The sequence below is a fragment of the Mesoplodon bidens genome, assembly GCF_964165515.1.
Source record: "Mesoplodon bidens genome assembly, chromosome: 7".
Taxonomy (NCBI): domain Eukaryota; kingdom Metazoa; phylum Chordata; class Mammalia; order Artiodactyla; family Ziphiidae; genus Mesoplodon; species Mesoplodon bidens.
This window is the reverse complement of record NC_138164.1, coordinates 110,737,972-110,753,434: the sequence shown is the minus strand read 5'-3', so window position 1 is coordinate 110,753,434 and position 15,463 is coordinate 110,737,972. Positions and strand designations below refer to the sequence as shown.

General features: G+C 48.7%; 1 protein-coding gene across 7 annotated transcripts in view; it reads left to right on the top strand.

Moving 5' to 3' along the window:
* PC (pyruvate carboxylase) overlaps positions 1-15,463 on the top strand; it is a 102,375-nt gene that overhangs the window by 43,804 nt on the left and 43,108 nt on the right. The window contains exon 1 of one of the 7 annotated variants that reach the window (XM_081239547.1): positions 3,357-3,436. The exons of the other annotated variants lie outside the window; for them this stretch is intronic. Within the exon in view, the coding sequence (XP_081095673.1) occupies positions 3,401-3,436 (36 nt within the window). The 5' untranslated portion in view covers positions 3,357-3,400. Of the gene's footprint in view, positions 1-3,356; positions 3,437-15,463 lie in introns of those variants that run through there. 7 annotated transcript variants of the gene reach the window in all.

The following is a 15,463-nucleotide window of genomic DNA, read 5'->3' as shown; positions in this document are numbered from 1 at the left end:
TAGTGTCATCCTTTGGCGATTAATTCTGGTGGTGGAAGCTCATTTGCCACGTGTAGGTCTTGCCTCCACCATCCACATGGTGAATTCTATTTTTTTTTTAATTTTTATTTATTTAATTTTTGGCTGTGTTGGGTCTTCGTTTCTGTGCCAGGGCTTTCTCTAGTTGCGGCGAGCGGGGGCCACTCTTCATCACGGTGCGCAGGCCTCTCACTATCGCGGCCTCTCTTGTTGCGGAGCACAGGCTCCAGACACGCAGGCTCAGTAGTTGTGGCTCACGGGCCCAGTTGCTCCGCGGCATATGGGATCTTCCCAGACCAGGGCTCGAACCCGTGTCCCCTGCATTGGCAGGCAGATTCTCAGCCACTGCGTCACCAGGGAAGCCCTTACACATGGTGAATTCTTAAAGTGCAGGGGTCACATCACCTTCTATCTTTGTTTCTCCATAGCACCTAGCATTGTTTCTGTTACCTGGTGGGCATTCCTTATAAGCTTTTTGAATAAATGGAAGACATTCTGCTTGGTTTGCTCCTAGAAGTTATAGACTCTCAATGCCTCTGTGGCTGGATTTGGGGTGATAGAAAAGAATGCGGGACCAAGGCCATTAGAGGGGTCCAGCTGCTCTGGTAGTGCGAGACAAGAGGCTTGAGACAGATGCAAGATCTGCCTCTTGTTGACCATGTCCCCATCCCCAGAGCTGAGCGCAGACTGATGTCGTTCCTACTTGGAGTCCCTGATGGGATGTCTGGTGTGTCTGTCACACGTAGGGTCAACAGTGTTGTTTCCACATCTGAGCAACCCATGAAACCAGAAAAACTTGGCCATCAGTTTACCTGCGACAGACCCTTACTCCTTACCCCAACTTTTGTTTCCTAAGATGAAGAAAACAACCATGAAGAAGTAGTAATTGGTGGCCTTGGTGGTATTTCACAACTGCGTAGAAAGTGAGTTGCTGCAATTTCCAATGCTGGATGTTCTGCTTAGACTGAAAACAGCTGCACAGATGATTACATTCCTCTGTGATGCAGTGAGGGGTAGGGAGCTTGCCTTTCTCCCCAGCCCTGTTGTGGCAACTGGTGTCCCGGTCACACCAAGCCACACATGGCTTGTGAACACGCAAAGCCAGGTGGCCTTCCCGTTACAATGCTCCCTCTTGCTGGAACACTTCGTCTTCCTCCTTCCCTGCCAGGCCACCTGTCAGTCTCCTCCTTAACCTCCAGTCTCATCTCTAGATGTCATTCCTGCTGCTGTTGAATAGAAAGTGGCTATTCATAGTAACCAGATCCATTGAGCCCTCACAACCGTGCAAGGTATATGTTGTTAATCCCCAGTTTATAGATGACAAAACATTTTACTATTCCTGGATGGAGCCTCTCGTTGGAGTGTCATTCTGGCCTCATCTCCCGGGATCTCCAGCTGCCGGTCTTTGCAGGGTTTATTAGTGGTTCTCACCCTTCCTTAGCGGGCTGGAGGGGAAGCACGAGGCTGCTTGTTGTCAGCTCTGGAGAACGATGAAGAGGTGGAAACACAGGTAGCTGTGCGGGTCAGGATCTGGATCCGAGAGCAGTGAGCAAGTTCCCTTCCCCACTGGGTTTTCACTTATCTCCTGGGCTCCAGGAGGCTCCTGTGATTTGGACCTTCACCTGACTTAGGGACCAGGTGCACCCACATTTCATTAGCAGGCTCTCTGGGTGCCAGCTGCCATGTCAGGTGGACGCACGGAGCCAGGGAAGGCCCTCTCTGACTAATTAACCTTGGGTGTTGGACACTAAACAAAGTTAGAACAGTGAGTTATTGATTCTGCTCCCTCCAAGAGCTTGTCAGAGCTGAGGCTGCGTTGTTTTCTGTTTTGTTTTGTTTTTAATTAATTTATTTATTTTATTTTATTTTGCGGTACTCGGGCCTCTCACTGCTGTGGCCTCTCCCGTTGCGGAGCACAGGCTCCGGACGTGCAGGCTCAGCGGCCATGGCTCACGGGCCCAGCTGCTCCACGGCATGTGGGATCTTCCCGGACCGGGGCACGAACCCGTGTCCCCTGCATCGGCAGGCGGACTCTCAACCACTGCGCCACCAAGGAAGCCCGAGGCTGGTTGTTTTTGTTTTAGTGGTAGTGGGTGGTGCGCAGTGGGTGGGAACGCTACTCCTGTTTTTTGGGGGTTTTTTAAAGATTTATTTTTATTTATTTATTTATTTTGGCTGTGCCGTGTCTTAGTTGCGGCACACAGGATCTTTGTTGCAGAATGCAGGATTTTTTAGTTGCGGCATATGAACTCTTAGTTGCGGCATGCATGCGGGATCTAGTTCCCTGACCAGGAATTGAACCCAGGGCCCCTGCGTTGGGAGCGCAGAGTCTCACGCACTGGACCACCAGGGAAGTCCCTCTACTCCTGTTCTTGACTGGAGTGGTCTTTGGGAGAACAGTGCACTAAACGAATTGGTCTGGGTGGGCTTAGTAATGTGGGCCTTGCTAGGGCCTCCCTGGTGGCCCAGTGGTTAAGAGTCTACCTGCCAATGCAGGGGACACGGATTCGAACCCTGGTCCTGGAAGATCCCACATGTCGCGGAGCAACTAAGCCCATGCGCCCCAACTGCTGAGCCTGTGCTCTAGAGCCCATGAGCCACAACGACTGAAGCCCGCGTGCCACAACTGCTGAAGCCTGCGTGCCTAGAGCCCGTGCTTCTCAACAAGGGAAGCCACCGCAATGAGAAGCCCACGCACCACAACGAAGAGTAGCTCCCGCTCGCGGCAACTAGAGAAAGCCCGTGCGCAGCAACGAAGATCCAACGCAGCCAAAAATAAATTAAATTAATTAATTAAAAAAACAAAAACAAAAAAAACCTTGCTATCGAGGTCATACCAAGCCAGCAACCCCCAAGAGCCACTGGGTAACACGTGCCCTTGTGAGGAATCCAGTCTCTGGCCCCATGATGTTACCAGTTCCCAGGGGCACAGCCTGAGGCATCCCGAGGTCTCAGGAGGGGGAGAAGGACATTAGACGCCTCCTTGTTTCTTCTCCTGTTGGATCCTCTGCCCCTTTTCTTAGGCCAGAAGCTCTCTCTCCTGCCTGGCTCTCCCATCCCTGGCCCCGGTCCTCCTCCCCTTGTAAAACCCAAATACCACTGCCCTTTAATCCTTCCGCCAGAACACATGGGCAGCAGTTTTTCACTGCCTCCTCCCAGCTCACCCCTGACCTGATTTTGTTTTTTTGCCTTTTCTCAAACAGTCTGTTCAAGGTCTACTCCTGAGTTGGAGGTTGGCTCACAAGCAGCCTCTCTCTCCCCTGAGCCATAGGGGAGGGGGCAATTCTGGAAAGTCATTGACAGAGGCTTAACCCAGAACGTCATTTATAAACAGGCAGCAGGCAGAGGGCCCAGATTTCGGTGTTCTGGCACCAAGGACAGCATGGCCTCCCTGGGGCTCTGCAGACCAGCTGCCGCGGTAAGAGGACCGCCTTTCAGAGTCCCCTAGGCATACTGTCCTGGGTGGGGTGTGCACGCACTGTGGCCTTGTTTCTCTCCTCTCTGGAACTTGGCAGCCTTCTCGTACCTGGGAAAGGAGAGGACACAGGGATTCTGGGAACAGTCCTTAGAGACAGGAATCCAGGAGGGGTGGCCTGGATCATTGCTCATGGGCCTGTGGGGACACTGGTCAGGGATGGGTAGGACCGAGGAGCCCGAGGTAGGCAAACCCTACCTGACAGTGAAAATGGGTTCTGCCCAAGACCTGGGGACAGAGGAAGATGGGCCGTGGGTCCGAGCTGTGGGCCAGAGTGCCTTTGTGTGGTGGTGACATTTAGGGGAAAGGTCACCTGGTTCCTTTGACTGGGGTCCCTTGTTGAGATGGTGAAGCTGCCAGCGGTCAGGGGAAGGGTCTGCTCTGAGCACAGCACCAGGCTGGGGGCCCAGGGTGCACATGTGCTGTGCGGCACATCCTTGGCCAACTCGGGCCTTGATGAAATGCTCTGGAGCCGCAGAACAGGAAGGCCTGGCTTTCCTTTAGGAATCTGGAAAAGATCAGCTCTCCTCAAGACGTGAGTTTGTGATTATATCCTAGACAGCAATGAATGGAAAGTGGGTAGGCACCCCCTTCTGGGAGGCCAGATTTCTGGCATTTGAGCAGACTCGCAGCTCAGGTCTCAGTGGGGAGGACTTATCCCATTTGCTTAGAAGAAAACCTTTCCCTCAGTTTACAGGGAGGAGAAACAGATAAGGGCCCCAAATGGCTTCTGGTTCTTATCTTCAACTGCAAACAGGCCAGACTGTCCTCCAGGTCATGGGATAAAGACTCAAGGAGAAGGGAGAAACTGGCTGTGTGTGTGAGTGTGTGTGTGGGTGTGTTTCAAGGAACAGGTGAGAGGGAGGGACATACAATTCCCTCTGCTTTGTCCCAAACTTCCCAAGAGCAGAAGTTGATAAGGAATATGCCTTTTCTCCGTGGTGTCCTGGGCCAGGGATGGAGGGATGTGGTTCCTTTGACTTTATTCTCAGTCAGGTAACTCTAAGGGACACCTGCCATGAGGAGGAAGTCTGAGACAAGGAGGCAATCAGTACATACTAATCAGGATGGATCTAGAGTGATCTTGTTTGTGTATTTGGTCTCCTTCTGACTGGAATGAAATGTCAGTTTCTCGTGGGCAGGGACCTCTTCTCTCTTGTTCAAGTGCCTAAGGGCACCTGGCGTGTTACAAAGGCTCAGTCAATATCGAATGATTGAAGGAATGGAGTGCCTTTTCTTTGCTTCTCATTTCACTGAACCTCTCCAACTTCATTTTCTGTTGATTTCATACCAGACTTTTCACTTGATCAGCACCTACTTGGTGACACCTGACCCTGGCCCTAAACTAGTCAGGCCAGACTGTGCTCGCAGGGAGAGGAGGCCCATGCCAGACCCTCTCTCCGTCCATCTGCCCGCCGAACAGGTGTTGTCACCCCGTGTGCCAGGCGCTGCGACCCGCCGCCGGGGCCTCTTGAGTGGATCCTTCCTCTGAGCCCAGATCAAGTCCCCACCCCCATGACACCTTACCCAGCTCTCCTCAGCTGCTTCACCCTTCCCCCGCCTCCTTTGCGTATGCTAGGTGTTTAATATTCCTTATATTTCAAGTGAACTAGTCTTGTCTCCTCGCCAGATAGACAGTTTCTTGAAGGCACGGGCCGTGTTTTATATTATCCTCTCTCCTTCAAGTCTGTGTTACAGGCAAGAGGTGCTCAATAAACACTTGATGGCTCTGATTGTGTGAAATCTAATCATAGTCCTTTGAGGAGGCTTTGCAGTTTACAGTTTATGAAACCGAAGGGACAGCCTGCAGTTTCACGTACAACAGGTCGCTTACTTGTCAGCCCTCCGTGTTGGACGGATAAGCCTGCCTTATAGGTGGACTAACAGGTCTGAACTGTTTTTCACTCATAACACTTCTGACATCGAATATGTGGGTTTTTTCCTCACACCAACCGATTCTCCAGTTCTCTGCAGACATCAACTAGGTATCCTCCAATTCAATTCAGTTCTGACACTACTGAAAGTTAGCACAGACCCCACAAGTGAAGGGCTCAGTCCCACAGGACGGTCCCGGCTTCAGACACCAATTACAACACCTGGCCTCCTGTGAATCAGAGATTCCCCTGACCCCTCCTCAGGTTCGAGAATTTTCTAGAACTGCTCACAGAACTCAGAAAAGTCCTTTAGTTACTATTACCAGTTTATTTTAAAGGATACCATGAACAGCCAGATGAAGGGGTAAATAGGGCAAGGTCTGGAAGGGTCCAGAGTGCAGGAGCTTCTGTCCCCAGGGGTTGGGGTGCACCACCTCTTGGCACAAGGATGGATTTACCAACCTGAAAGTTCTCTGAACCCCATCGTTTAGAGTTTTTATGGAGGTTCCATTACACAGGTATGATAGGCCATTGGTGATTAACTCAATCTCCAGTCCCTCCTCTCCAAGTAACGGGATAGGGCTGAAAGTTCCAACCTTGTAATCACAGGGTTGATCCCTCTGGCAACCAACCCCCATCCTGACGCTATCTAGGGACACACCAGGAGTCACCTCATTAGCATAAACCCAGGTGTGATTGAAAGGGGCTAATTATGAATGAGAAAGGTGGCTCCTGTCTCCCCTTCCACTCAGGAAATTCCAAGCATTTTAAGAGCTCTGTGCCAGGAACCAGGGACAAAACGCAGATTATATATTTCTTATAGATCACATTATCACACAGGTGCAGAGAGGTAGATTGATCCCCAGGCTCAAATGACCAGATGGTGGCAAAGCCAGAAGTTGAACCTGAGTTTTTTGGCTGTCAGACCTTGCCCTTCCTATGGAACCACGCAGTGTATGGGGTGTATGGGGGTGTGTGGTCCCCACCTTCGCTTCATCAAAGCTGCTCCTGCCCTCCACGAAGGGAGGTTCCTGCCTGATTTCACTTGTCACCCCTGCACTCCCCACCCCCTCCCACACACTGGCTGTTTTTCCCTTTATCCTTCCAAAGCTGCAGCTCCTGGGATGCTGGTGCAGTGAGTGGAAATGGAAAATGGGCTTCATGAAGGAACACTGAGGTGGCAGGGAGTTCAGGAGGTGGTGCTGGGGCCTGGGGGGCAGCAGATGGGGCTGGAAAGCCCATTTTCCTTATCTAGAAAGTGAAGATGAGGGACTTCCCTGGTGGCACAGTGGTTAAGAATCCTCCTGGTGGGCTTCCCTGGTGGCGCAGTGGTTGAGAGTCCTCCTGCCGATGCTAGGGACTCGGGTTCGTGCCCCGGTCCAGGAAGATCCCACATGCCGCGGAGTGGCTGGACCCGTGAGCCATGGCCGCTGAGCCTGCGCGTCTGGAACCTGTGCTCCACAACGGGAGAGGCCACAACAGTGTGAGGCCTGCGTACCGCGAAAAAAAAAAAAAAAAGAATCCGCCTGGCAATGCAGGGGACACGGGTTCTGGGTTCAAGCCCTGGTCCGGGAAGATCCCACATGCCACGGAGCAACTAAGCCCGTGCGCCGCAACTACTGAAGCCTGTACTCTAGAGCCCACAGGCCACAGCTGCTGAAGCCTGTGCGCCTAGAGCCCGTGCTCCGCAACAAGAGAAGCCACCGCAATGAGAAGCCCGCGTACCAAAATGAAGAGTAGCCCATGCTCGCCGCAACTAGAGAAAGCCTGTGCGCAGCAATGAAGACCCAGCGCAGCCGAAAAAAAGTTAGAAAAGAAAAAAAAGAAGATGATGCTGTCTGTGCCCGTAGTCAAGTTTCCTGTTAGTAACAAATGAGAGCATCTATTAAAGTCCTTTATAAACTGCAAAGCCGTAAGAATATTGTTGTTCAATATAATTAGAGTATACAAGTTGCAGCTCAATAAAGTTTCAAATGGGATAATACCCACCTCATAAGTGTGAGGGTGACCTGGCTGGTGCCTCGTCCAGGCCCTGGCACTTAACAGATGCTTGTAGCTATTATTCATTATTATTGTTTTGGTACTTATTGTAAGACATGGCCTCTTCCCTCAGAGAGGGATGGGTCGCGCTGAGGGCGCCTCCTGGAGTAGGGCCTGTAGGTTGGGACTGAGAAGATAGAAAAGGCAGTCTGTCACCTGGGGCTTTCGTAATTCATTTACTACATCAGGTCCCGAAACCCTGTTTTTCCATAAAGTCTAAACTTCTCAGCTGGGATGCTCCTTCCTCCCTGGCGAATTTTCAGCAGTCTAACTTCTCAACATTGTGGAGAAACTACTACCTTCAAGCGAACATGCCCACTGCTGTTGGTAAGCAGAAAGTGAGCCTTGGCACTTCAGAACCTGCTCAGTAGGCAAAAGAGCCTGCGGTTGTAGTTGCCAGAGCTCCTGGCAGCCACCCAGCTCCTCTCCCCGCCCAGGGCATGCACTGCAGGGTAAAGGCCAGTGTGGGTCTGTGCGCCCTGGCTATCACTGCAAAACTTCAGAACAACCCAGGGGAGGTGCCTGCTCCACTCATCTGGGTGCTCATTCGGGCTTCCACCAGCAATGGGCACAGGACCACTGAGGTGCAGTTAGCCTGTGCGGGAGAGGCTGTGCTGGGGGGACGAGGCGTGGGTGTGATGCTGGCCCGGCTGGTGGGGGAGCAGGCCCTCACACAGTGATTGCAGGCCCGGGAACAGCCAGGGCAAGTGTGACGCTGGGGAGGAACGGTTGGGGGTTGGCAGGCAGAGCAGAGCGAGGGTGCTAATGAGTATGCTAGACAGGATGGTAGATCTTAAATCTTCCCACAGCTGGCTCCTGGGGAGCAGGGCCGTGACCGAGGCACAGCTCGGGACGATGGGCAGAACGGAATGTGACTGCCGTGGCCAAGCTACATATCCTGAGTTTGTTTCCTTACTTACAGAGCTGGGGCCGTACGACTCACCTTACAAGGTTTTTTGATGGTTAAATGAGATAATGTGAAGCACTTAATGCGATGGCTGGCACTCGGTGGCAAGCCCATGCAAGCAATATCCGTGGTTCTGATGCTTTGCCAGGTGGCCGTGGTCATTAGGATAAACCCAGCAGTAGTGGGTGCCTAGGACTCCGTCTCTGGGAAGCCTCTGGCCAGCTTTTGTGCTCAAATTCCAAAGCAGGGTGAAAGGTCAGATCAAGGGGCAACAAAGGAACGTTTTCCTGGGGAATCAGGAACAGGGAGAGAAAGCAGCCCTAGTCAAGGTCGTGTCCTGTCTGGGTTGCTGTTTACTTTCCTTCTTCCAGGAATGGAAGCTCTTTGCCACTGAATTCTGTCACCATCTCCTCGGCTCGTGAACTCTGTGAGGTGGTGATCAGTTTACCAGAGAACCAAGTTTTCACGCTGAGTGAAGTTCCACAGTGCCTTCCTCTGTAGGGTGGTTCGGGGTGTGGGTGTTGAGCAGAGTAGCAGTAAAGGCTGGCCAGGAACGGTCGACGGTCATGCATTGATTCTGAGAAACTGAATTAATTGGCCAAGGCAAGTCAGGCACCCAACAGGGGAGGTTGAGGCATCCAGGGACGAGCAATGGTGGGAAGTCATTACTTACCTCTAGGCCTGAAGGGGCCAGGAGAGGAAATAGTGTTTCCTCCAGACTTCAGGGCCGGTTGACAGTGTGGCAGCAAGGATGCCCAGCAGGGACTGTCCTAGAGACCAGACATATCCTGAGTCAGGACTGTGACATCAAGGCCAGCAGAGAGTAGGGAAGAGCATACTCCACGTTCTCTCTTCTCCCAGCCTCCTCTCTCCTGCCCGGGGCCTCCCATTGGCTGAACCTGCAGGACGCCAGCCAGCGAGGGAGTCCAGGTACCTCCATCCACAGGCCTCAGCTTCGCTGGGTGCAGAGCAGAGAAGGGGGATGCAGAGAGGTGAGCAGAGAGCAACCAACCAGGAAACCTCTCCCAAAGCCTAGTGCCCGGTGGAAACATCGACTCAACAGGTGTGACGGACTTCCCTCGTGGCGCAGTGGTTGAGAATCCGCCTGCCAATGCAGGGGACACGGGTTTGAGCCTTGGTCCGGGAAGATCCCACATGCCACGGAGCCACTAAGCCCGTGCGCCACAACTACTGAGCCTGCGTTCTGGAGCCCGCGAGCCACAACTACTGAGCCCGCGTGCTGCAACTAGTGAAGCCTGTGTGGCCTAGAGCCTGTGCTCCACAACAGGAGAAGCCACTGCACCGAGTAACCCGCACAGCACAGCGAAGAGTAGCCCCCCCGCTCACCGCAACTAGAGAAAACCGCGCACAGCAACGAAGACCCAACACAGCCAAAAATAAAATGTAAACAAATAAATACATTTATAAAAAACCAAACAAACAACAACAACAACAAAAAAACAGTTGTGACAAGCGGAGGAATGAGAGCTCTGGCCTCCTAAGGGTCATAGCAGCTGCTGCTCTTTGGGCAGGGGCTATCTCCAAAGTTAGTCACAGTTTCAGATTTGATCATCAAGGGCAATTAGGAAAGATAATGAAATGAAAGTCATAGAGATTGGAAAGGAAGCAGTAAAAGTATCTTTATTTACAGCTGACATGATCTGGTAAAGGAAAATGTAAGGAATTCACTAAAAATCTATTAAAACTAATAAAGGAGTTCAGCAAAGTTGTAGGACACAAGGTCAATATACAAAAATCAGTTGTATTTCTATACAGAGGCAATGAACAAACGGGAAATGAAGAAAATTCCATTTACAGTATCCTCAAAAAGAATAAAATACTCAGGAATAAATTTAACAAAGAAAGTGTAAAACTTATAAGAGTATAAAACATTGTTGAAAAAAATGAAAGAAAACCTAAATAAATAAATGGACTCCCTATGTTCATGGATGAGAAGGCTTAATATTGTTAAGACATAGACTTCATATCCTTAAATTGATCTACACATTCAATGCAGTGTCTTTCACAGTTCCAGCTGCCTTTATTTGCAGATGACAGTATGAGCCTAAAATTCACATGGAAATGCAAGGGAACTAGACTGCCAAAAGAATCTTGAAAAAGAACACAGAGGACTCACACTTCCCAATTTCAAAACTTATCACAAAGCTACAGTAATCAAGACAGAGTGGTACGGGCATAAGGACAGACAGACAGATCAATGGAATAGAATTGAGAGCCCAGAAATAAACCCTCACATTTATAGTCAGTTGAGTTCTAACAAGGGTACCAAATAACTTAATGGGAAAGGAATAGTCTTTTCAACAAATGGTGCTGAAACAACTGGACATCCACTTGCCAAAGAATGAAGTTGGACCCCAGCCTCATACCACATATGAAACTCAAAGTGGATCAAAGACCTAAAGTAAGAGCTAATAACTATAAAACTTTCAGAAGAAAACAGAGTCATAAATCTTTGTGGTATTGGGTTAGGCAGTGGTGTCTTAGATATGTCAGCAAAAGCACGAGCAATAAAACTTTAAAAAGAGATAAACTGGGCTTCATCAATATTAAAAACTTTTGTGCAGCAAAGGACACTATCAAGAAAGTAAAAAGGTGGTTCAAAGAATGGGAGAAATGTGTTTGCAAATCATATATCTGATAGGCCCTTGTATCTAGATTTTTAAAAACTCTTAAAACTCAACAATAAAAATACAAATAATCCAAAGGCAAAGGATATGTATAGACATTTCTCCAAAGAATATATCCACGTGGCCAGTAAGCACATGAAAATATGCTCAACATCATTAGCCATCAGGGAAACGTAAAACAAAACTGCAATGAGATATCACTTCATACCCACTAGGATGGCTAATCAAAAAGACAGATAATAACAAGTGCTGGTGAGGATGTGGAGGAATTGGAGCCCTTATAAGCTGCTGGTGGAATATAAAATGGAACAACAGCTGTGGAAAACAGTCTGGCTGTTCCTCAAGTGGTTAAACATAAGAGTTACCATATGATCCAGCAATATATACCCGAGAGAAATGAAAACACATGTGCACCCAAAACTTGGACACAAATGTTCACAGCAGCATTATTCATAATAGCCAAAATGTAGGAACAACCCAAATGTCCATCAGATGGGTTAATAAAATGTGGAATATCTATACAATGACATATTCTTTGGCAGTTAAATGGAGTACTGTTACCTGTTACAACGTGGATGAACCTTGAAAACATTATGCTACGTGAAAGAAGCCAGACACAGTGGAGCATATAATTTAGTATTCCTGTGTCAGTTAGAAGCAAGGCCCTGGGCCTCACGTGTCACTCATGTTGTCTTCCTGTGTCACAGTCAGGTTCAGCCAGAGGCCATTTCCACCATGGGTCCCATCAGTAGGAATGCTGGCTCCACTTTCCTTCAGGTCCCCTTGTGGGGAAGGGTGCCTGTGGAGTGGTCCTGTGTAGTCCACGCCTTACCTGGTGCCCCTCTGCGTGCCACGCTCCGGGGACGCCCTCTGCCTTCCTCTTCTTGCAGCTCCTGCTGCCTTTCTGGCCTGTTCTCTCCCTTTTTTGTGTGGGGCTCATCCACAGTAGCTTCCTGAGAAGCAGTGCCAGGAGGTCAGTTGTGGCAGCCCTGTTCTTTGTATTTTTTTTCCTTATTGTCTTTATTTGAAGAGAGTTCAAAATACTAACAGAGTATCACTTTATTACAGTCATGATTTCACAGTCACAAGACTGAAAGTTTCAAATTTTACCAAGAGTGAAATGGCTTTATATATGAACTTCGGTCTAACCCTGAAATAGCAGCTTCCCAGGTTTCCCACAGAACTTGACCATAATAATGTATAAGTCCCATTCTCATACGCATCCTCATTCACATAGACTGCTCTTAAATTGAGTTTGATTCCAAAGTGATTAGAATTGCGAGATCATCTAACTGGCCTGAGGATCCAGTGATTTGTTCTTTATCTTTATTTCACCTTCACACATAATGGATAGTTCAGCTGGATAGAGAGTTTCAGGCTAGAAATCGTTTTCCTTTTGCAGTTTTAAAGAATTGCTTTGTACTTTTCTAGCTTCCCAAGTTGCTGTTAAGAAATCCAAAACCATGCTGAATTCAGATTCTTTGTGCCCCCTTTCCCCCACTTTCTGCAAGCTTACAGGGTCTGAAATTTCACGACATGCCTGGTGTGAGTCTGCATTTGTCCATCGTGTCGGCTCAGTGCGTCCTTCCATGTGGAAACAGGGCCTCCTGTCCTAGGGGTTTCTTGAATTATTTTGTTTCTTCCCCTGTGTTTTAGCTGATCTCTCTTTCTGAGACTCCTGTTATTTAATTTTTGGATCTCTTGAACTGGCCTCAAATTCTCTTCCCTTTCTTTGTTTTTTAAAATAAATTTATTTTATTTATTTATTTTTGGCTGCGTTGAGTCTTTGTTGCTGCGTGCCAGCCTTCTCTGGTTGTGGTGAGCGGGGGCTACTGTTCGTTGCAGTGTGCAGGCTTCTCATTGCAGTGGCTTCTCTTGTTGCGGAGCACGGGCTCTAGGCATGAGGGCTCAGTAGCTGTGACTCACAGGCTCTAGAGTGCAGGCTCAGTAGTTGGGGCGCATGGGCTTAGTTGCTCCGCAGCATGTGGGATCTTCCCAGACCAGGGCCCGAACCCGTGTCCCCTGCATTGGCAGGCGATTCTTAACCACTGCGCCACCAGGGAAGCCCTCTTTTGCCTTTCTTGCCCATTTTCCCCTTTACCTAATCTTCCAACCCTTCTATTGATTTTTTTGTTTGTTTTTCCCATTATATTTTAATTTCCAAGAGCTTTTCTTGCTCTCTGAATGGGTCTTTAAAAATATGTGCATAACATCCTGTAGTTCCACCTATGTAATCTTTTCTTGTTTCTCTGAGGATATTAATGACAAGTTCATTTAAGTTTTCTTCTCCTTGCTTTGGCTGTTTCCTCCAAGTTGCTTTTTTCTGCTACTTTCCTTTGGTCTCTCTTTGAAGGAATCTGTCCTCGGCTGCCCAGTGATCTTTGGTTGCCGGTTCACAGTTACTAGTAGGGGCTAAAAGCTGCCTGGGAGTCCAGTTTCTGAGGTGCACAGTGGTGATGAGGCATGCTATTTGTTGGGGAACCTCAGTGTCAATATCCTGAGGCCTCCCCTCTTGGGCTGGGTCAGGTCTCAGAGGAGGGGAAGGGTGTTCTAGGAGCTGAGTGGGCGAGGGGACAGGATGCATAGGCTCACTTAACCTTCCTCTCCTGTTTTTGGCAAGGTACCCAGGCCCTCAGCTGTGCCTTGCATCCCCCAGTGCAGACCCTGAGCTTCGTCCTCTCCGGAGAGCAAACCTCTGTTCTTCAGGAGAGGGTGGGAGAGGGGTGGTCTCCAGCAGCATGAGGTGGGGGAATGGATCTAGGGGTCTAACTGCTTCTCAAAAGCTTTCACCCAGCTTCCATTGTACGTATCAGCCCACTCATCCCATCCCAGGGGACCTGGAGCCACAGTTCCCTAGCTTTTCTTGGATTCTGTGGTGGAAACTGGTGGATGATCAACCTTCCCCACTGCCAGGTAGAGCCACGAGGACACTTAACCCAAGCTGCTTCCACAGTTATGTTGCTGTGGTCTCCCCTCCTGGTCTCTCTTTCCTTAGGGATTTATAGCTTAAAAAACAAAAACCTCTTACTAAAGTTTTGGTGGGATTTCGGGAGGGAGAAAAATTAGACACATAACCCAGACATGAGTGGGCTTTGCACAGGGAAAAGGGCATCCAGGTGGGGAGCATCTTGGTGGAAGGAGTGCTCTGAGGAAGACGGGAACGTGCTTGGATTACTTGGGAACAAGGAGGGGGCAGTTTGGCTGGAGTTATAGGACCCAGGAGGCTGAGGAGTGATGGGAAGTGAGGCTCGACAGGCAGCTTGGACTAATGATGTGAGGCGAGATTCTTACCTGTAGGCAGTAAGGGTCGTGGAGGGTTTTAAAAAGAGAGTGAAAGAATGCCCGCACTGGGGATGCTGTCCTCAGTATATAGCCTGGATCAGTAGCTAAAGCCAACCAATGGTAATGGTTGGTCATGGTTAGGAGGCTTTTACAGCAGTTCAGGTAGGAAGAAGTGGGTGATCCAGGGTGGGTTAGTGGAAATGAAAGCAAGGAGGACGTGAGGGATTTCAGAGGAAGAACTGATGGGCCTTCTTGACTAGATGGTGGGAGAGGGAGAGGGAAGGGCAAAGATGACCCCCAAACTGAAGCCCTAGTTCCCTGGGGATGGAAGAGAAGAGGTGTTTGGTTGGGTTTTGAGGAGTGTGTCTCATCTGGGATGGGGGAGGGAGGGGGTAAGTTCTGTTACAGAATAGACATTTGACATGTATATGCAACAGCTATTATTTTAAATCCTCACATTTCAACCTGCAAATGCCTCTGTTGGTTAAGAAAGAGAGAAGGGGGTGGGGTGGGGAGAGAGAAAAGGTGTCAAGGGTATATGAGCAAGGAAGTCAGTCCCTTAAAAAGCAAAGACTAATTTTCACATTGTTAAATGAGATTATCAAAGGAATCTTTATTTTGGTATTCTCACAGCTTCATTAGTGTTGCAGAATGGCTTCTGAACTGCCTTGAGCATAGAGAGTTTCTGATTCATTTCTTCCTTAGCTCATCCTCATGTTTTGACTGAATTAAATGCTCTGTACATGAGGCTTCTACAAAAGACACAGAGGCCTCTTTTTTTTTTAAATTAAATTTTATTTTATATTGGAGTATAATTGAGTACAATGTTGTGTTAGTTTCAGGTGTACAGCAAAGTGATTCATTTATACATGTATCCATTCTTTTCCAGATTCTTTTCCCATATAGGTTATTACAGAATATTGAGTAGAGTTCCCTGTATTATACAGTAGGTCCTTGTTGATTATCTAATATATATATATATATATATATTAATGTGTATATGTTAATTCCAAACTCCTAATTTATTCCTCCACATCCCCCGCCTTTCCCCTTTGGTAACTATAAGTTTGTTTTCTAAGTCTGTGAGTCTGTTCCTCTTTTGTAAATAAGATCATTTGTGTCATTTTTTCAGATTCCACATATAAGTGATATCATATGATATTTGTCTTTGTCTGACTTACTTCACTTAGTATGATAATCTCTATCAGAGATTATAATA